The 18,783-nt window shown below is 40.9% G+C and overlaps 4 protein-coding genes across 4 annotated transcripts; all 4 read right to left on the bottom strand.

Annotated features, from left to right (window-relative positions):
* Positions 1-4,657: 4,657 nt before the first annotated feature.
* On the bottom strand, positions 4,658-6,302 carry LOC104446196 (alcohol acyl transferase 1 allele RGb). The gene is made up of 2 exons (XM_010060089.2): positions 5,805-6,302; positions 4,658-5,587 (listed from the first exon to the last, which is right to left on the bottom strand). The coding sequence occupies exons 1-2, from the start codon at positions 6,264-6,266 to the stop codon at positions 4,658-4,660; spliced, it is 1,392 nt and encodes a 463-aa protein (XP_010058391.2). The 5' UTR covers positions 6,267-6,302.
* A 2,978-nt stretch (positions 6,303-9,280) lies between these two features.
* LOC104446195 (alcohol acyltransferase 16) lies at positions 9,281-9,970 on the bottom strand. Its single transcript, XM_010060088.2, has one exon. It carries the CDS (start codon positions 9,968-9,970, stop codon positions 9,281-9,283), a length of 690 nt encoding a protein of 229 aa, XP_010058390.2.
* Positions 9,971-11,621: 1,651 nt separating this feature from the next.
* On the bottom strand, positions 11,622-12,414 carry LOC120293208 (benzyl alcohol O-benzoyltransferase-like). Its single transcript, XM_039312176.1, has one exon. It carries the CDS (start codon positions 12,373-12,375, stop codon positions 11,887-11,889), a length of 489 nt encoding a protein of 162 aa, XP_039168110.1. The 5' UTR covers positions 12,376-12,414; the 3' UTR covers positions 11,622-11,886.
* Positions 12,415-16,730: 4,316 nt separating this feature from the next.
* On the bottom strand, positions 16,731-17,282 carry LOC120293620 (alcohol acyltransferase 17-like). Its single transcript, XM_039313314.1, has 2 exons — positions 17,044-17,282; positions 16,731-17,001 (listed from the first exon to the last, which is right to left on the bottom strand). The coding sequence occupies exons 1-2, from the start codon at positions 17,280-17,282 to the stop codon at positions 16,731-16,733; spliced, it is 510 nt and encodes a 169-aa protein (XP_039169248.1).
* Positions 17,283-18,783: the final 1,501 nt, after the last annotated feature.

The raw sequence follows: 18,783 nt of genomic DNA, 5'->3' as shown, positions 1-18,783 counted from the left end.
ATCATACACCTGTTTTCGTGAACTTAAACGTTTGTGATCGTGAGAGAAATACCAAAAGAGTGACTTAGTGAGATAGTGTGATCTATCACTAAGTATTATCTTGTTGATCATATAGTAATCCAGCCAAAAGGCTGTTAACGTGGGAGAGTGGACGTAGGCTTGATTTAAGCTAAATCACTATAAATTTCGTGTGCAACATTTACTTCTCTTAACTCTCCTTATTTAATCGCATACTTACAGTTTATTTCAGAATTCTATTCCATCATATAACATATTCTAAACATCTACTAGAAATTATTGTGGCTCTCTTATCAGACTCTGATCCTTATTCAGATTTTGCTCGCAACTTATTTAATTCCGCATTTATTTGTTAAGATTTCTTTTGAATACCTATTCACCCGCCCTCTAGTTGTTCATACTAGCATCATCACCTGCACCTTGTACCATGAAATACAGACAATGTGCTTATTTGGAAGTTCATTCGGGAGCCCAACAATTCCCCACACAATATGAGAATAGGACTCAAATATGACCCAAATTCACAAATACAAATTAGAATTCAAATGAGAGGTAATATGAGTTATCTCGAATTGAAACGAATTGCCACATTTTCAACCGTGTCTAATGAAAAATAGTTTGTGATCATATTGAGATATATATATATATATATATATATATATATATATATATATATATATAATAACATGAGTGATCAGCATGAATATGGAATGAAAGCAGGAATTGCCAGCCCCATTCGAGTCAAGTCTTTGGATCTATCAAGTCATGTGGTGCAGATGGACCTTTTAATTTTCTTAAATCTTCTTCAAGCTTTCAATTGATGAAAATTAAATTTAAATGCAGCCTTGAGCCCGTTTAGCTAGAATCAGTCGTTTTCAAAAATCACCATTTAAATGGTTACGGCTAGAATCATTTGTTTTCAAAAACAAAAATCAACATAATCTATTCCTGAAAGTAGAAACTTTTGCTTTTAATAATTAGGAAAGTAATTCTGTTCATCTGTAACTTTATATTGATGGAGGGAAATTTTCACACCAAAACACTACAATATTTTCTATTTAAGTATGTACGTTTTAATTCTTCGCTGCCAAATGATATTGATCCAGATTCCATAAAGCTATCTTCAATATCACTTAGAAGATAAAGTTGTCTTCATGTTCCGTTTTTTTTTTTTTTTTTTGTTAATTTTAAGTCTGATCTTGTAAGTGATTAGTTTATAATATCATCGAAGACTATGAATTCATCAATGTTCTTATATGCATTGCCCTAAAGTTTAGTACTGTTGTAGAACTTTCTTTCATTTTGTTTCATCTTGCCCTTTAACCTCCTTCGCATTGACAAACTAGTATAAGAAAAAGAGGAAGCTGACCTTCATGTCTTTAAATCTCGAGCTTTGCTTGGGCTCACACTCAACTGATCATGCCGGGTAGCCATTTTGTATACCAAATGCGCGCTTATTTTTTGAAATATGAATTTACAATTCATAAGTTCATAGCCTATTATACCTTTCCTTTTTTTTATTTGGAGATAATTTAATAATAGGGATAAAGAGACCTAACTATCTAGAGACTCATAAAAAATGCAAGCTCTATGAACTAGTTAAGTCTGGATCTCTTTGACCTTTACAGGTTCAAATTTAGAGCATTTTGCACATGCTCTCTCTCTTCTCTCTGCCCTCACCCCCCCTCCCCCAAAACAAAAACACCTCATACGAGATTATCAATTAGCTAAGTTAGTAATGTGAATTTGACTAGAGGGAAATGGCGTCCTCGATTGTTGTTAAGACAACCAAAGATAAAGTGGCTCATAACAAATTGCGTCTCATGAGAGATTGGTGAGAGTGGAAGCGTCGTTGATAATGGCGGCGGTGTTGCGGGAAGTGGGGAATGATGGCAACGCCATGGCTAGACTAACCTTGTGGAAGGCTAAAGAGAGAGAAAAGAGAACAATTTAAGATGTTCTAATCACACAAGTCACACTTATTCCCATGATTATGATTTTGTTGTAATCACCTATGATCGACGGAAAACAAACCCATGGTCCTGGCATGGAAAGCCATCATTCCAAAGCCCATTCGAAGGTCATTTTGAGAATGTCAGAACCTAAAAATCACAAGCTTGTCCGCAGGAGAATGAAGGCAAAACGTTGCTTCGGCAATGTCGTGCGACCTTATCTTCTCGCGGCTTTATGCATCCGGCGTCCTAACAAGTTCGTCTGTAAAGGTCCATGCAGGCCCCGGCGCGTGCGAGAAGATACGCATATGCATACGTAAAATGTTTGAAACTTTTATATTGATCGGGATTCTCGCCTGCGTCTGAACTAGGCTCCCGCACCATGCTGTTACAGATAAGAACCGGTGGGTTTATTTTTAACAGACAGCGTGTATCCACAAACAAGCTATTATCAAACCATAGGAATCTTGATTAGAAATTATTAGGTGCCGTCATTTACTGGAGCGCAAATATCTGCATACGACTAGTTTAGGCGCAAAGCGTGGTTAGGTTGATGCTGTCTTTGCTTTGCCGGCTGACCACTGGGAAAATTATTGTTAGGATTTAGGCAAAATGACGCAACAAAATAGAGAGTTAAGGCGAGAAAGAGGAAGATTTATCACCATTCGCCCTTAACTTAGGGTTACATCTAGCTAAAGATTTCTCTATAATTAGTGGAAAAAAGTACAAAATAAAATCCTAAACCTATTGCATTAATATCAATTCGATCCTAAACATTTCAATTAGATCAATTTAGTTTTAAACATTTTCACATTGGTAACAATTCAATCCATCTAGCCAAATTTAGTTGGCCGGTAACCGGATGCTGATATGGCAATTTTTTTTTTTATAAATAATTTCATTTTTTTTAATTTTTTAAAAAAATTCCTTTTTTTTTTCTTTTCGTTTTCTTTTCTCTCTTCTTCCTCCTTGGACTTTCCTTACAGTGACCAGTTTGGGCCAGGGCCATGAAGCCCTCGCCAGCCTCCGACCAAGGTCGTGACCACAACCTCACCCGGCCTCACCCAAGGCCACAAGCAAGGCAACTTCACCCAAATCTAGGCGAGGCTAGCCTAGCCTTGGCCTTGCTATGGGTGAAGGTGGCCTCACTCGTGGCAGGCAAGGCCATGGCGGCCTTCAAAATAACATTCAACTGATGGATGCACCAACAAATAACTCACCACGTGCCACAACTTGTCGGAGAAAGAATGTCTGCACTACAATTCTAAAATGTAATGCGAAACTTAAAAAATCACCCAAACGGTCGGAAGACCAAGATTCTTTGGTCATCAATCATATGCATTCCAAAAGTGTGAGATATGTGCTTCAAACCTTCCACTCCATTTAGGTATACTTTTCTTTCCATCTTTCAATTGCGTTCTAATCTAGTCTCGGAACAAATCAGAACAATTCCGGGATAAAGCGGTTGATGTATTCAAAACTACTTTTTAACTTTCTCGTGATTTTAATGCTTCCAGCATGCCCAGATTATAAGGAAATACAAAAGCAGCATTGGTGAGTAAATGGGGACAAAATACTCCACCCAAAACAGGCCAGACAGTCCCACGAGTAAGCTAAGACGAACGAGGTTGGGACGGGGATAGAGCTCTCACAAGCTCCGTTAACGACCGAAGTACGGAGGTCGAGCCACATCTTTTCCGAATTCAAAACACTCAGTTTAGACAGCAGCTAAAAGGAACTCATCTTTTCTTCATCAGAGATCAAAGTAGCTTAAAAATCAAAGTTTTAGCGGTAGAACTCAACTCCAAAACAATTCCAGAGAGAGAGAGAGAGAGTACCGGCGAGAAGGGTACCACGGCGGTTGAAGGCGATGCACTTCATGATGCCATGCTTCAAGTAATCCTCGATCACTTCAGGGAAATCTCCCTGCAGGGGATCTGCTCATTAGAAAAAACACAAACACACCCCGCATCATCTCACCTCCTGCTACCGGACAAGAAGGCACGGGGACCAGAGAACACAACAGCGCACAGCGAGCTAACATGTCAGCTTTTGGCCACTGGCCGGCGTTTATGTTAACGCCAGTCAGCCAAAATTGATTGGATGAACTTAATTAATATCAATGTGAAAATATCTATAACTGAATTAATTCAATTGAAAGATTTAGGATTGAATCGGTACTAATACAATAGATTTAAGACTATTTTGATACCTTTCTCATAATTAGCACATCCTACATCTCTGCTACAACTATCAATTTATAAGAGATAGATTTTATAAGAGGAAAAAATTATATAAAAGCGACAAGAAAAACCTAGGAGCCAAAAAAGTCCTAAGCCATATGGACCCAAACTATAAAAATCCTTTGGCGGACTGAGGGCGTTGCCCTTTACAATCCCTACCGAGGCGGCCCCCGAGTCTCCGCCCGTTCACTTGGAACGGAACCTCTGTACTTCTGGTCATGAGGAGTATAAAGCACACCCCAATAATTATTAGTTGCAGCCGGCGCTATGGGGTTGACAATAATTTCTTTCAACATCGTTAAGTCGCACTCCTAAAGTCAACGATAGTTACTTCAAATTCCATAACTAGAAGGTATATTCCATAGGGATATATTTCATTAAAAAATTCGAGCATCGTTACATGTGAATGGGAGACCGCAGAGAATGTATGGTTTAATAATCCTCCTAGAGTTTTGATCTAATCGTAGTCGAATCCCCACCACAATGATCGTCAGCCGCCGTCCCTTCGCCAATCATTTTGGCCAACGCTTCTTGAAACCTTTGCATAGCTCTCTCCGGCAACATCATCGGCACCACAATCCCCTCCTCTCCCTTTCTTGTTTTGTACTTCCTGTAAATGCTTATCCAAGGAAAAGCGCTGGCGACACTGCTGTGCACCGGCGGCCCCCAGCCGAAGTCAGCCTCTTCGAACCCGACCTTGGTCGTGTTGCTAACCGCGTAGTTCCGAACAGTCATGTGCTTCAGCCTTCCCTTGATTACTGACGCATCGATAGAGGACCTTACGTATTCTTCGCTCACCATCTCCTTCGCTTTCTTCACTAGCTCGACGGCATACCCTAGTGGACTAGTACACAGATGCCCCGCCTTTGAGAGTGCCATTGCGATCACTGAGGTGCTCCCATAATAACCACGAGGCACGCCGAGGCCTTGCGCATTGATCACGCATGAGAGGCGGACTATTTCGTCCGGCTTGATCTCAAGTGCAATCGTGCGGCACTTCCAAAGGCATGCCGTGAGTAACTCGTAGGTGGAGGATCTCGAGACTAGATAGTGAGGGAGGCGTTTCTTGATCGATGCCACTTCCCGCGGGCCGAAAAAGAACGATCTGTGGGCCATGTTCTTGGGGTCCGACATTGTGGCCGCACTTTCGGTGTCGATGACAATGTCCTCGAACTCATGGTGTGTGCATGTCACTTGCGGCGGTTCTCGCGCGTTGAGGATCTCTCTCTGCCAAACGGGTAGCCACGACAGCACATGGGCTCCTCGGGCGAGCTCCGCAGCTGCCTCTAGGAACTGTTTAAGTCCGAAGAGATCGCTGACCGTGTGATTGAGTCGGATTCCGAGGATGAAGCCCCCACATCTCAAGCGAGTCACCTACCGGAAAGAAGGAACTCGTAAGAAAACCTGGAAGGTAAAGGTTAAATAATCGGAGTAAAGAGGGCGCGTCTCTACAGAAGAATATATACTTGATCTCTTGAAATTCTACCAATTTACAAAATCTGGACGCGATACGCTTATCAATAGCGTTACGCCTTATCCAAGTTGCATGTTGCTGCACGACTGAATGTTGGACTTGTCACACAATACTTACTTGGACCGACAACAGAGGGCACCCAATGATGTCGCCCGACCCGGCCACATCGCACAACACCTCGTCTAAGAAGTCACATGGCGGCCGCATGGAGTCGCCGAGCTCCTCAAGGCTGACGTCAGCATCAGCCTCCACAAACAGAATCCCTTCGCCCGTACAGTCCACCACGAGCTTATGGTCTGGCCCTTCCCGGATCCGCCCGGCCAACGGATAATAGTACACGAGCGCCTTTGCGAGCGCTCCCTTGATGACTCTCGCTGGGTCTCCTTGGCCTCCCATTGAGGGGCTGTTTGGGTAGAAGAGAAGTAAGGGAAGCAGAAAACGAAGCCACTCCTGGCCATCCAGGTCCGAGAGGGGTTTGAGCTCACGTGGCGTCGCTCCTGCTGGAGAGATCAGCTCTGGCTCATGGCGTTTCACGGCCAGTAGACCTAGAGAAGATGGAGAAGGTGGTGGTGAAGCCATTTTTGTGATGGCAGGTTGGAGACGGGAGAGAACAAGGAATTGCTTAGGGTTTATATGGGGGGAAACACGGGCAGACGTTGGGACTTGGCTTTCAAGAACGTCCGCGGGGAATATAAAAACATAGTCAACAAAAATTGTGTGGAGTATGCACATGATTGGTAACCCATATACATTTGTTTTAGGGTTTTTTTTTTCAGATGGACTATAAAAGGGACGTGTTGCATAACTCATATTGAAGACTAGGCTCTACATTTTCTCTGTTTTTTGTTCTTCCTATCTTCTTGTAAGATCTAAAGTTGTTTTTTTTTTTTTACCTTTTGGATTGAACTCTTGTACTGGTTGTTGAAGATAATGAAATCCTTTTCTTTCTCTGTGATTTTGTCCATTTTGGATTTTCACATTTTTTTGTGTGTCTTATGTGATTTTAATTTTGCTTTCATCCTTTGTTATTTGTGCTTCAATTAGTGTATCAAATTAGTGTTATGCAACAAACCGGTATCAAAGCGAAGGAATTTTGATTTTTTGCTCAAAATGGCATCTATCAAGTTTGAAGTGGTACCTTTTGTTGGCCAAAATAATTTTGGGCTATAAAGAATCTAAATGAAGGCGATGTATTAGAGTTTTGGACAGGAAATACCTACTTTTTAATAATTGCTGCAGTTGAGGAGGTCTTCTTCATTGTGGTCATTTAACACATTCTCCTCTCTCTCTCTCTCTCTCTCTCTCTCTCTCTCTCTCTCTCTCTCTCTCTCTCTCTCTCTCTCTCTCTCTCGTATCAGTGAGCTAAATGAGTAATGGAAATGATGTCCCCGATTGTCATTAAAACAACCAAAGATAAAGTGGGTCATAGCAAATCGCGTGTTGTGAGAGATTGGGGATAGTAGAGGCGCCATCAATAGTGGTGGTGGTGCAAGAAGGGGTGAACGACGGCAACAACATGGCTACACTACGCTTGTGGGAGGCCAGATAGAGAGAAAAGCGAACAGATTAAGATCCAAAGGCCGGGATACATTGAGCTCACGTGCAATTGGCACAAACAAAAATGCCTCTAGACTTAGCATACTTTTCATAATTTTTTTTTTTAAAAAAAAAAGAGAGCTTTGCAAATAGGTGAAAATTCCCAACATTAATCGTTTGCATCGTTTGCCGACAAACCAAGGTGATCTCACCCATCAACGAGGTCGCTGTCTTTCTCTCTCTCTAACGGGTTTCATGATCCATCCGAGAAATGAAATCCTCGAGTTCATAATGATTGTTTCTCATTGTAATTTTTCACAACTCTTTGTTAGGTACACGAATATATGAAGAGAAAAAATAATAAATAAAAAATAAAAGAATTTTTACATGAAAAACCCTTCCCAAAATCAAGAAGGGAAAAATCATGGTGCCACATTAGGTAATTTCTCTACTATCAGTATCAACGTTATGAGTTTCGACATTATAACTATAAAAGATATTACCCCTATATATTATAGGAGGTTATGACATACATAATTATGATGAAATATACATGTATGCCATTAGCAGTAGTAAAACTCTATTATTTGCTTTAACATAATTGGATGTGTGAGGTGATCTACTGGGAAGTGCCTATCCACAACAAGTTGTTCCCACGCTTGAATGTTATTTTTCTCTATTAGACTCTATAACTCCATCACTCTTATATAAAATGTTGTAACACCCTAGAGGTTTAAAGTTTCTTATCTAAAGACAATATTTACTCCTTTCTTTATCAAATTGTTACGGAGCGATTGGGATCCTTTTTCATCCAAGAAACGATCCTCGAGTCTTAACGAATTGTAACTCCTTGCAATTTCTGTAACGCTCATGTAGAATGCCGTGCAAATAAGAACTTCAAGATTTACTATCAATGGACAAGATTTTACTTTTCTTTCTATTTATCGATAGGTTAAGATCCATTCTCCAATAATTCTCAGAATTTCTCTCTTTATGATATTGACAGCATGCACGATCAACGGATCACGTGCATTAGACCTACCGCACCGGGTGCAGAGAATAATAATGTCTTTTCCAACGTTGTTGTGTCGCACTCCTCAAGTTCACGAGTGGCTTATTGGTTGGTCGAGTCCCCATCACAAGGAAAACTAGTCGCGTGATGGGAGAACAAACCTTCTCCATCACTCACCACACTCGAACTAAAGAGAATGCATGTATCCTTGTCTAGTCGCTTTACCGTGAAGACAAAATTTCCAAAGCGAAATACTTTCATTCAATGATTCAAGCATGTTACATGTGACTGAGAAATGGGTTGCCAAAAAAAAAAAAACTAATATCTTTAATTTGTTGTATAGATGTCACTTTAGCTCCAAACCTATTAATTTGGCCGATTCAATTCTAGACATTTTGATCATTCGTAAATATAGTCATTTTACCAAATTTCGGTAGGAAATTAGTCACGTGGACGCCGACCATCTTACATTGCATGGCTAACCTTAATATAGATAATTTTTTCATTTTCTTTTAAGATACGGATTTTTAAATATATATTTCTATTAATTTTCTTTTCTTTTTTCTGTTTATGTGGTTTTTTTTTCTTTATGGTTAGCAAGGGCCACCTTGCCCGCAATTGACAAGGTCGCAATCACCTTGCCAGATCTCCCCATCGGGGGGTCCAATGGCTAGTGAGGGCTTGTAGACCCTTATCTAGTGGTTGGTGAGAGTTGCCTCACCGGCCATAATGAAAAAAAAAAAAAAGATAAAAAAATATTTAGAAGTTGTAATTATTGTCCATATCAGTATTGGCGTGCCACATAGGATGACTGTCATTCACAGTCATGATTTTCAATAAATATTAGCTAGAAGAATTATATTGACAAATCGTCGGAAGGTTTATAATTAAATTGATATCGGAAGCTTGTAGACTAAATTAATCCGTACAATAGATTATGACTCTTTTCAGTAATTTTTTGTCGATATTGAGTCTATGGTTATTCTTCAGATGGAAACCCAGCCAACATCACCGTGCCGACGTGACGATTCATTGAACGATCCTTCTAGAGTTTAGATCTAATCATACTTGAATCTACACCATACTGATCTTCACTAACCGTCCCTTTATCGGTCATTTTCTCCAGCTCTTCCTGAAACCTTCGCATTGCTCTCTCCGGCAACATTATCGCGGCCACAATCCCCTCCTCTCCCTCTCTCGTTTTGTACTTCACATAGATGCTTATCAAAGGAACTGCACCGGCAACGCCGCCGTACACTGGCTTCCCCCACCCGAAATCAACCGCTTCGAACCCAACCTTGGTTGTGTCGGCGACCACGTAGTCCCAAACGGTCGTGTGGTTTGGCCCTCCCTTGATTACCGACGCATCGATAAAGGACCTCACGTACTCTTCACTCACCATCTCCTTAGCCTTCTTCACTAACTCGACCGCGTACCCTAGCGGACTAGTACACAGATGGCCCGCCTTCGAAAGTACCATTGCCTTCACCGACGTGCTCCCATAATAACCGCGAGGCACATTGAGACCTCGTGCGTTGATCACGCATGAGAGGCGGACAACGTCGTCCGGCTCGACCTCAAGCGCGATTGTGCGGCACTTCCATAGACACGCTGTGACTAGCTCGAATGTGGAGCATTTCGGGAGTAGGTGCTGAGGGAGGCGTTTCTTGATCGACGCCACTTCCCGCGGGCCGAAAAAGAACGACCCATGTGCCATGTTGGTGAGGTCCGACATTGCGACCGCACTGCCGGCATCGACGGTGTCCTCGAACTCAGGGTGCGTGCACGTCACTCGCGGTGGGTCTCGCGCCTTGAGGATCTCTCTCCGCCAAACTGGCGGCTGAGACAGCACACTAGCGCCACATGCGAGTTCCGCAGCTGCCTCTAAGAACTGTTTCAGGCCGACGGAATTGCTAATTGCGTGATTGAGTCGGATTCCGAGTATGAAGCCCCCACATTTCAAACGGGTCACCTACCATAAAACGAGGAACTCGTGAGAAACCCAGAAAGGTACAAGTTAAATTAATCGAATCAAGAGGGCATCTCTCTCTCTATATCTATAGCCACACACACACACACATAAATATCTAGAAATTCTATCAATTTACGATATCTACACACGATATGTTTTTAAATAGTGCAATGCTTTAAACAAGTTACATATCGCAACATGACTAAGTAATGATGAGAAAAGTACCGAATTTTTTTAAAATTTCTTTAGTCCTAAACTTTTAATTATGTTAATTTAGTCATAAATATTTTTACATTTTGTCAATTGAGTCAATCCTAAAGATTTTGACAATTAATTATTGATGTGGATGTCGACTATCCTATGTGATACGGCTAACATTGTCATGGATATATTTTTTTAATGATATTAAATTTTTTAAAAATATTTTTCCTTTCAATTTGATAAAAAAAAAAGTTTTGGCTAGCGAGGGCCTGACGAGAGTCACAACCCTCGCTAGATTTGGGAGAGGGCCACCTAACCCAAAGCCCCTCGCCAGATCTAAGTGAGGGCCGCCTTGCTTAGGGCCTTCATGGCCCCGCTGGCTCTAGGCGAGGTGACCTCACTAGCAGCTGGCAAGGATTTGTGGGTGCTCACCCAAGCCAAAATGAAAGGAAAAAGAATTAAAGAAAGAAAATAATAAAAATAATAAAAATTCAAAAAGTTATTAAAATATTATTAAAAAATGTTTATGTCGGGCGCCTATTATTATACCACACGTTCACTTCAATGGTTTTCAGTTAGAATTGATTGAATGTATTCAATTGACAAAATGTGAAAAATCTTATGATTAAGGCTTCGTTCGTTTTGCTAAAAACAACTTCCAAAAAAACATTTTCCAAATTTTCCATAAGGAAAATAAACTGTCGAGAAAATATTTTCCGTTTGCAAAAAAAGTCTTCTAAAATAGGGAAAAATGTTTTCCACTTTTCAAGATGAGAAAAACATTTTCCTCATTCACTTTCTCTTATCTCACATGTTAACATTTCCATCTTTCTTTCCTTCATTTTTTTCCTTTTTGAAAAAATTAGAATTTTTAATTATTTTTTTCCTTTTATTTTAAATTTCTGTCTTGGCCAGTCGTTGGCCACAATGACAGCCGGTGATTGACTTCGGTGAGCTCAAGGCTCACCTACATTTAGCAATCTTGCCGCTTGCCAAATCGGCGAGCCAAGTGAGCTGAGCCTTTGGCCAGCGGCGAGCTCAATTGGTCACCGCTGTTGTCACCATGGCTAGCGACCGGCTGAAGAAGAAGATAAAAAGAAAGAAAAGAAAAATTAAATTTAAAAATAATTTAAAAATCTGTTTCTAAAAAAATTAAAATATATATATATTTTTAAATATAAAATAAAAAATTATTGAAAAAGAGTGCATGGAGGAAAATATTTTCTTTATCCAACAGCAAAAAATGCAAATGCTTCATTTTTAGGATTCAACCGAACATCGAAAAATAATTATATTTATCTAGAAAATATTTTTCAAAATTTGGGAAATGAATGAAATCTTAATTAGTACAATTAAATGGTTTATATTACTTGATCATAATTTGGGAAAAGTACAAAAAAAAGTTATAACTATACTCTTTGAATTTCCGAACTCTTCTTATTTTCATTTGTTAGTCGCATCACATATTATCGTCCATTTTACACGATACTTGCCTGGACCGACAATAAAGGGCACCCAATGATGTCACCCGACTCAGCCACATCACACAACACCTCATTTACGAAGCCGCATGGCGGCTTCATGGAGTCGCCGAGCTCCTGAAGGCTAACGTCGGCATCAGCCTCCACGAACAGAATCCCCTCGCCGGTACAGTCCACCCCGAGCTTACAGTCCGGCCCTTCCCGGATCCGCCCAGCCAACGGGTAATAGTACACGAGCGCCTTCGCAAGCGCTTCCTTGACAACTCTCGCCGGGTCTTCTCGGCCTTTCATTGAGGGGCTTTGTGGGTAGAAGAGAAGGAGGGGGAGCATAAAACGAAGCCAATCCTGGCCATCCAGGTCTGAGAGGGGTTTGAGTTCGCGCGGGGTGTCTCCCGCCGGGGAGATCAACTCCGGCTCATGGCGGTTCACGGTCAGCAGTCCCGAAGAAGAAGAAGAAGAAGAAGAAGGTGATGGTGGTGAAACCATTTTCGTGATGGCAGGTTGGAGACGAGAGAGAGCAAGGAATTGTTTTGGGCTTTATAAGGTGGGAAACAACGGAAAATGTTGGGACTTAGTTTTAAAGAATGTCCACGTGGTACATAAAATGAAGCATAGTCAATAAAGCAATCCAAAAAATTACTTGGTGAATCGTCCTTTTGGCTTTCGGAAATAAGACTATGCTTCCTCTCGGTCTCCCGCGATTCACGAGTAATGCGATGGCGTCGGCTGCTAAAATTCTTAGACCTAATTTAGATCTCTAGGATACAATATATTGAGATTAACACACGATATCAACATCATCCATAGGAGTAGCTCCGTCATTCTTTCGAGAGTAACAGAGATTTCAAGATTACACAATATTTTAGGAAAATTGGACTACTTGCTTAATTGGCTTCCAACGGAGAAATAAATTTTCCGAAATTTTGTATTTATCACACATAAGTTCACAGGGAGGCAGAGACCCGATTATTTGGTAGTCCATAAAACACTCTGCAAGTCTTATAAACCAGTTAAGTTTATATCTCTTTGGCTTGTGCAGACATGATTTGGGGCAGTTTGCACTTGACTAAGAGTGCTTCCTTACTTTTTAATAGCGTATGTCCTAATCTTATTGTACTTTTGTCAATTCAATTATAAGTCTTTTAATTTTGTCAATTGATTTTTAAATCTTTTCACTTATTATTAATTGAGTCCATCCAAGCATATTTTAGCCAAAAACCACCGACGTTGACAACAACCTCATAGGCCATTGTCTCAGGTCGGTTGTTGAGGCTCGGCGATTGGCTGGAGAAGGAAGAAGGGAAGGAAGGAAAAAGGAAAATAAAACAAAAAGGAATAACAATTTCAAAATTTGAAATTTTTTTAAGAATATCATTAAAAATTATTCATGTTAACGTTCGTCATGTCACGTAAGATAGCTGGCATATACTTTAGCGATTTTCAGCCAAAATTAACCTAATAAATTCAATTGGCAAACCATGAAAATAGTTAAGATTTAAGTGACAAAATTAAAAGGTGTAAGACTTTTTAGACAATTTTCCCATAGTGAGTGCATTCGAGGAGGCATCCATATCCAAGTGGACAAAGAGAGAGAGAGAGAGATTATTGTCAGAAATTGTTGATATGGCGTATACGTACACACCACTTCAACTACTGCCTCATTATACTCCAAAATTACTAACATAGCGTATACATATCCACAGCCGCCCCCCTTTCTCTCTCTCTATTATCAACAACACCAACAGTGAGAGGATTTGACTAAAGGGAAACAATATCCTTGTTGTCATTGAGACATACAGAAATAAAGTGTCTCATAGCGAATGACATTTTGTGAAGATTAGTGAGAGAAGAGGCGTTGTCGGCAATGCTGGTGATGCAAGAGAGTAAAAGGCGATAGCGATATGCGGTTGACTAAGTCTGTGTTACGGTAGAGAGAAAAGAGAAGAAACCGAGACGTTCTAATAACGAGTCACACTTATTCCATGTTCACTTATTCCATGTTTATGCTTCTATTGTAATTACCAATGACCAATGGAGTGGAAGGGAGGAGAAGGACATAGCCCGGGAGTTTGTAAGCATATCACAACAATTTTTTTTTTTTAAACACACGTGAAATATAATGCAATTCATGTGGGCTTATTACTATTAAATGACAATACTCCTTATATTTATATGTAATTTAACTAATATCTTTGTTTAGAGGTCATCGTCAATCTCTAACTTTTTATGCAATAAATGACTAATTTAGATCCCAAATTTAGATGTTGACAAACCAACATTGTCGGCCTGACATAACCAAATAATGCCAGAATAAACGGAGAAAACGTGTTAAATGACTCATTGTATTGAAGTGAAGTGACCACTGAAAATCTAAGGGGGACGCACTCTCCTGTGTGATTTCCTTGTACCCTTCACTTACAGACTAAAACAAAAGAGAATGCATATCTTTGTCTAATCGATTTGCTATCGAGTCCGTAACTTTATTTAGAGAGACCCGAACATTACCAATTCCAAAGAAAGACACTTCATTCAATAATTCCAGCATTCTCATACTTGATTTGAGAAACTTTAGAGAGCCCGTGTTACAGTAGAAAGAGAAAGGAGAAGAAATCAAGACGTTCTAATGGTGTACAGATTTTTGTGTCGATTGGAATGCTCTTCTACTCCCAAACGATGCTTCAGGAGCCTGACTATTGTCGACACAATACGACAACACACTCGAAGGCGATGCAAATCCATTGAGACAGATCTAAACTCAACACACCGCGCAGTATGAGTTGTTTTGGAACCGACGTGAATTATACTATTTTCATCCTTGTTCATTGAAACAAGGTTTGTAATCATATTACAATATTTTTTTTCTTTTTTGCAACACATGGGAAATATAATGCAATAAATGTGGGCATATTACTGCTAGACGATAATAATCCTAATATACATACGCAATTTAATTATTATTTTTGTTTATAGGTCATGATTAATTCCTAATTTTTTTATGTAATGGACGAGGTCGCGAAAATTTATGTATCAATAAGTAAATGTTATTGTCCGGTACCTAAACATGGCCTTCAATATACTAAAAACTTGTCAAATGCTTTCCTTGTATTTTAAGAATGGGGCCAACCGAAATTCCAAGGGAAACGCACTCCACAACAGTTTGGTCCCCTGTTACGAGGATGTCGCCTTCAATAAACTAAAAACGTGTCAAATGCCTTGTGTTTTAAGAATGGGGCCAACCGAAATTCCAAGGGGAACGCACTCTACAACAGTTTGGGCCCCTAGTACAGTATCGTCGTACCATTCGTGGCTCATTGTGCTGTTAAGGGCCTGTTTGTTAAAATTTATTTCTGTTTTCGGACCAATTTTTTTTTTTTTTTTTTTCTTTGTTCCAGAGAATGAAAAAAAGAATAGAAACATGTTTGGTAAAATTTTTGTTCTCAGGAATAGATTTGGAACAGAAATAAGAAATACAACAAAGTAGTTTCTTGTTTCCGGGAACAATTTCTAGAATCTATTTTTCTCTTCTTCTTCTTCTTCTTCTTCTTCTTCTTCTTCTATAAGAAGTACAACAAAGTAGTTTCTTGTTTCCGGGAACAATTTCTAAAATCTATTCTTCTTCTTCTTCTTCTTCTTCTTCCTCCTTCTTTTGGCCGATCGCCGCCTTAACCATGGCCGACGCCGGTGACCGGCCGACGAGAGCCGACGACCTTGCCGGAGCATCGCTGGCCCCTAAAGATGCCAAGCCACAATAAGGCTCATTGGCCCGAGCCTCACCGTGATCGCACGAGGCTTAGTCTCGCCGGGCCACCTCCCGACACATCGCTGCGGTGGCCCGGTGAGGCCGAGCCTCGCAGATGGCGGCGAGCTCGGCCTTGCCAAATTTGGGTGAGGTTGACCTCGCCCAGCCAAGGCGAGGCTGAGCCTCATGCGGCCATGGCAAGGCTCGACCTCCCTAGCCGGCACGAGGCTAGGCCTCACCAGGCCAAGGCGAGGCCAACCTCATGCTGCCTGGGCAAGGGCTCGGCCTCGTCGGTGGCCCGACAAGGTTAAAAAAATCTAAGAATTCTATCAAATGTATTTCTATCCCGGGAGTAGAAATTTTAGAAAATTACCAAACACGTTCTTTTTCTCAGAAATTATTCCCAAGAATAAAATCAAAAATCATTTCTCATAAAAAATTGTTCTCTGGAATAGAATCGTTACAAAACATGTCTTAAGTCGCTATCGCAAGGAATAAAAAAAAAAAATTGTTTAACAAGTCAAGTCCCAATATGTGGTTCTCTTGACTTTTCCACTCCCCATCTCCATCGTACATTTCAATCCAATGAGTTCCTTGGAGCTAGATTCTATTATATATCAACATATCAGGTTACCGATAACCTTTGGCAATTTCTACAGGTTTTTTTTTTTTTTTTTTTGGGTGAAAAATAGGTTTTCCGCCTACTAAACTTGAAAATTGAATATGTTGCTTGACACAATCCATTGCCATCTCTTTATTTCTTGTCTCCATGAGAAATAGCAAACCGAGCATTTCTTGAGCTGCGAGGGCTCTCAAGTTCTGGATAACCACTCAAATGAAAAAGAACGCATGTCATTTTCTGATTAATTTACTATCAAGTCCATAATTAGAAAATGAATTCAAAGAAAGATGCTCCTTTAAATAATTGAAGCATTGTCCTATGTGATTGAGAAACTTTAGAGAATATATGGTTAATTCTCCTTCTAGAGATGAGATTTGATTGCTGTTGAATCCACACCATAATGATCATCACCCGCCCTCCCTTTATCAGTCATCTTTGCAAGCTCTTCTTGAAACCTTCGCATTGCTCTCTCCGGCAACGTTATCGGCACCACAATCCCTTCCTCGTTCTGTACTTCACGTAAAAGCTTATCAAAGGAAATGCGCCTGCAACCCCACCATATGCCGGCTTCCCCCACCCGAAGTCGGCCTCTTCCAACCCGACCTTGGTTGCGTCGGCCACCACATAGTTCCAAACGGTCGTGTACTTTGGCCGTCCCTTAAGGACTAAGACGTCAATGGAGGACCTCACATATTCTTCGCTCACCATTTCTTTCGCTTTCTTCACTAACCCAACCGCGTATCCCAGCAGACTGTTGCACAGATGGCCCGCCTTCTAAAGCACAGTTGCATACACCGACGTGTTCCCGTAATAACCATGAGGCACGCCGAGGCCTTGCTTGCCTCGCGTGTTAATCATGCACGATAGGTGGACGGCATCATCCGGCTCGATCTCGAGGGCAATTGTGTGGCACTTCCACAGGCATGCCGTAAGTAACTCGTAGGTGGAGGATCTCGAGATCAGGTGGTGAGGGAGGCCTTTCTTGATAAACGCCACTTCGCATGGGCCGACAAAAAAGGATCTGTGTGCCATGTTCTTGGGGTCAAACGTCACGATAGTGCTTCTGGCATCGTCGACCACATCCTCGAACTCATGGTGCCTGCACGTCACTCACGGCGGGTCTCGGGCGCAGAGGATTTCTCTCTGCCAAACGGGCAGCCAAGATGGCTCGTGTGCGCCTCTTGCGACTGCGGTCGCCTTCAGCAATTGTCTGAGGCCGAGGGAATCGCTAATGGCATGATTGAACCGGATTCCGAGGATGAAGCCCCGCATTTCAAACGGGTCACCTACAATTCGAAAGGAACTCAGTAAGAAACCAAAAAAGTTACAGCAAGTTGATAACCTGAACCAACGACAGAGGGCACCCAATGATGTGACATCCCAGATTTTCAATCCTGTTTTCTATTGAATAAATCGGACATTTCATTGACGCGTCTATAGGATCATTTTCAGAGCTGATCACTCTCGAGATAACTAGATTATTCAGGAAAGCTATTAAAGAATTTTAATGCAATAGACTTAAGAATTCGATCAAAAATCGACTTTTCGATCGTGCTCATCCTTAGAAGCCATTATAACACAAGTATAAAATCGATTTGAGATCATATAGGTTGACTCGACTAAGATGTATGGCTAATTGTGGGTGATACCACTAAATTGGAAAATTCTCGTCAACCGGCCCTAAACTGATTCTTCTGTCATTTTGGTACCCTGTGTCCGTATTTGAATCTTCGAGATTTTTACGACAACTAAGAGTCGTCAATGTGTCGAGTGGATTCATAGTGGCTCGAAGAAAATCGACTACGTGTCATTTGCACTAAAAATCCCTGAAAACTACCTGGTAGTCTAGGTCATACTAAAAACGCGCCAAATGGAAATTAACCGATTTGAGTCTGATTTCAGAAATTAAATATTTCTAGGAACGTCGACTCATTTTTCGAGGGTTTTTTAGAGAGTTCGGGATTTTTACGGAAAATTGTTGCGGACGATTCGGAAAACGAACGGAAATTCGGATTTGCCAAATGGAAGAGATTTTTGGTATTTGGTGTGAGTAAATGGATGAATGGAAGTTGTTTGGGCTTTTTTTGAATTCAAATTGGACCTCAACTGGATTTTGTTTGTTCAGAAAATCGGATTTCGAAAAGAAAATGAATTAGAATTCAGAATTGATGGAAAAAACCATTTTTGTTGCTCGAGATTTGTTGTTTGAGGGAAATTTGATGCAAGAACGCAAATGAGGATCAAGTGCTCAAGCATGGGAATTTTTGGGATTAAATTGGACTAAGCAAAAGCAAGTGGCACAAGAATTTTTGGATTATAGGAAATTCTTTTAGTTTTCTTTATTTTTTCCCTATTTCCTTTTCCCCCTAGCCGCCCACGTTTCCCTTCTCTCTCTCTCTCTCTCTCACGAAGCCCCCACCGACGTCTCTCCTTTCTCTCTCTGCCGTGTTCCATTTTTCCTTTCCCCCTCCCTCTTTGACTTTTTGTTCTTATCCCCTCCCCTTTTCCTTTGCTTGACCGACACTCCCCCATC

This window comes from Eucalyptus grandis, chromosome 5 (assembly GCF_016545825.1).
Source record: "Eucalyptus grandis isolate ANBG69807.140 chromosome 5, ASM1654582v1, whole genome shotgun sequence".
Lineage (NCBI taxonomy): Eukaryota > Viridiplantae > Streptophyta > Magnoliopsida > Myrtales > Myrtaceae > Eucalyptus > Eucalyptus grandis.
Note: the sequence above shows the minus strand (reverse complement) of the source record. Positions and strands in the feature narration are given on the sequence as shown.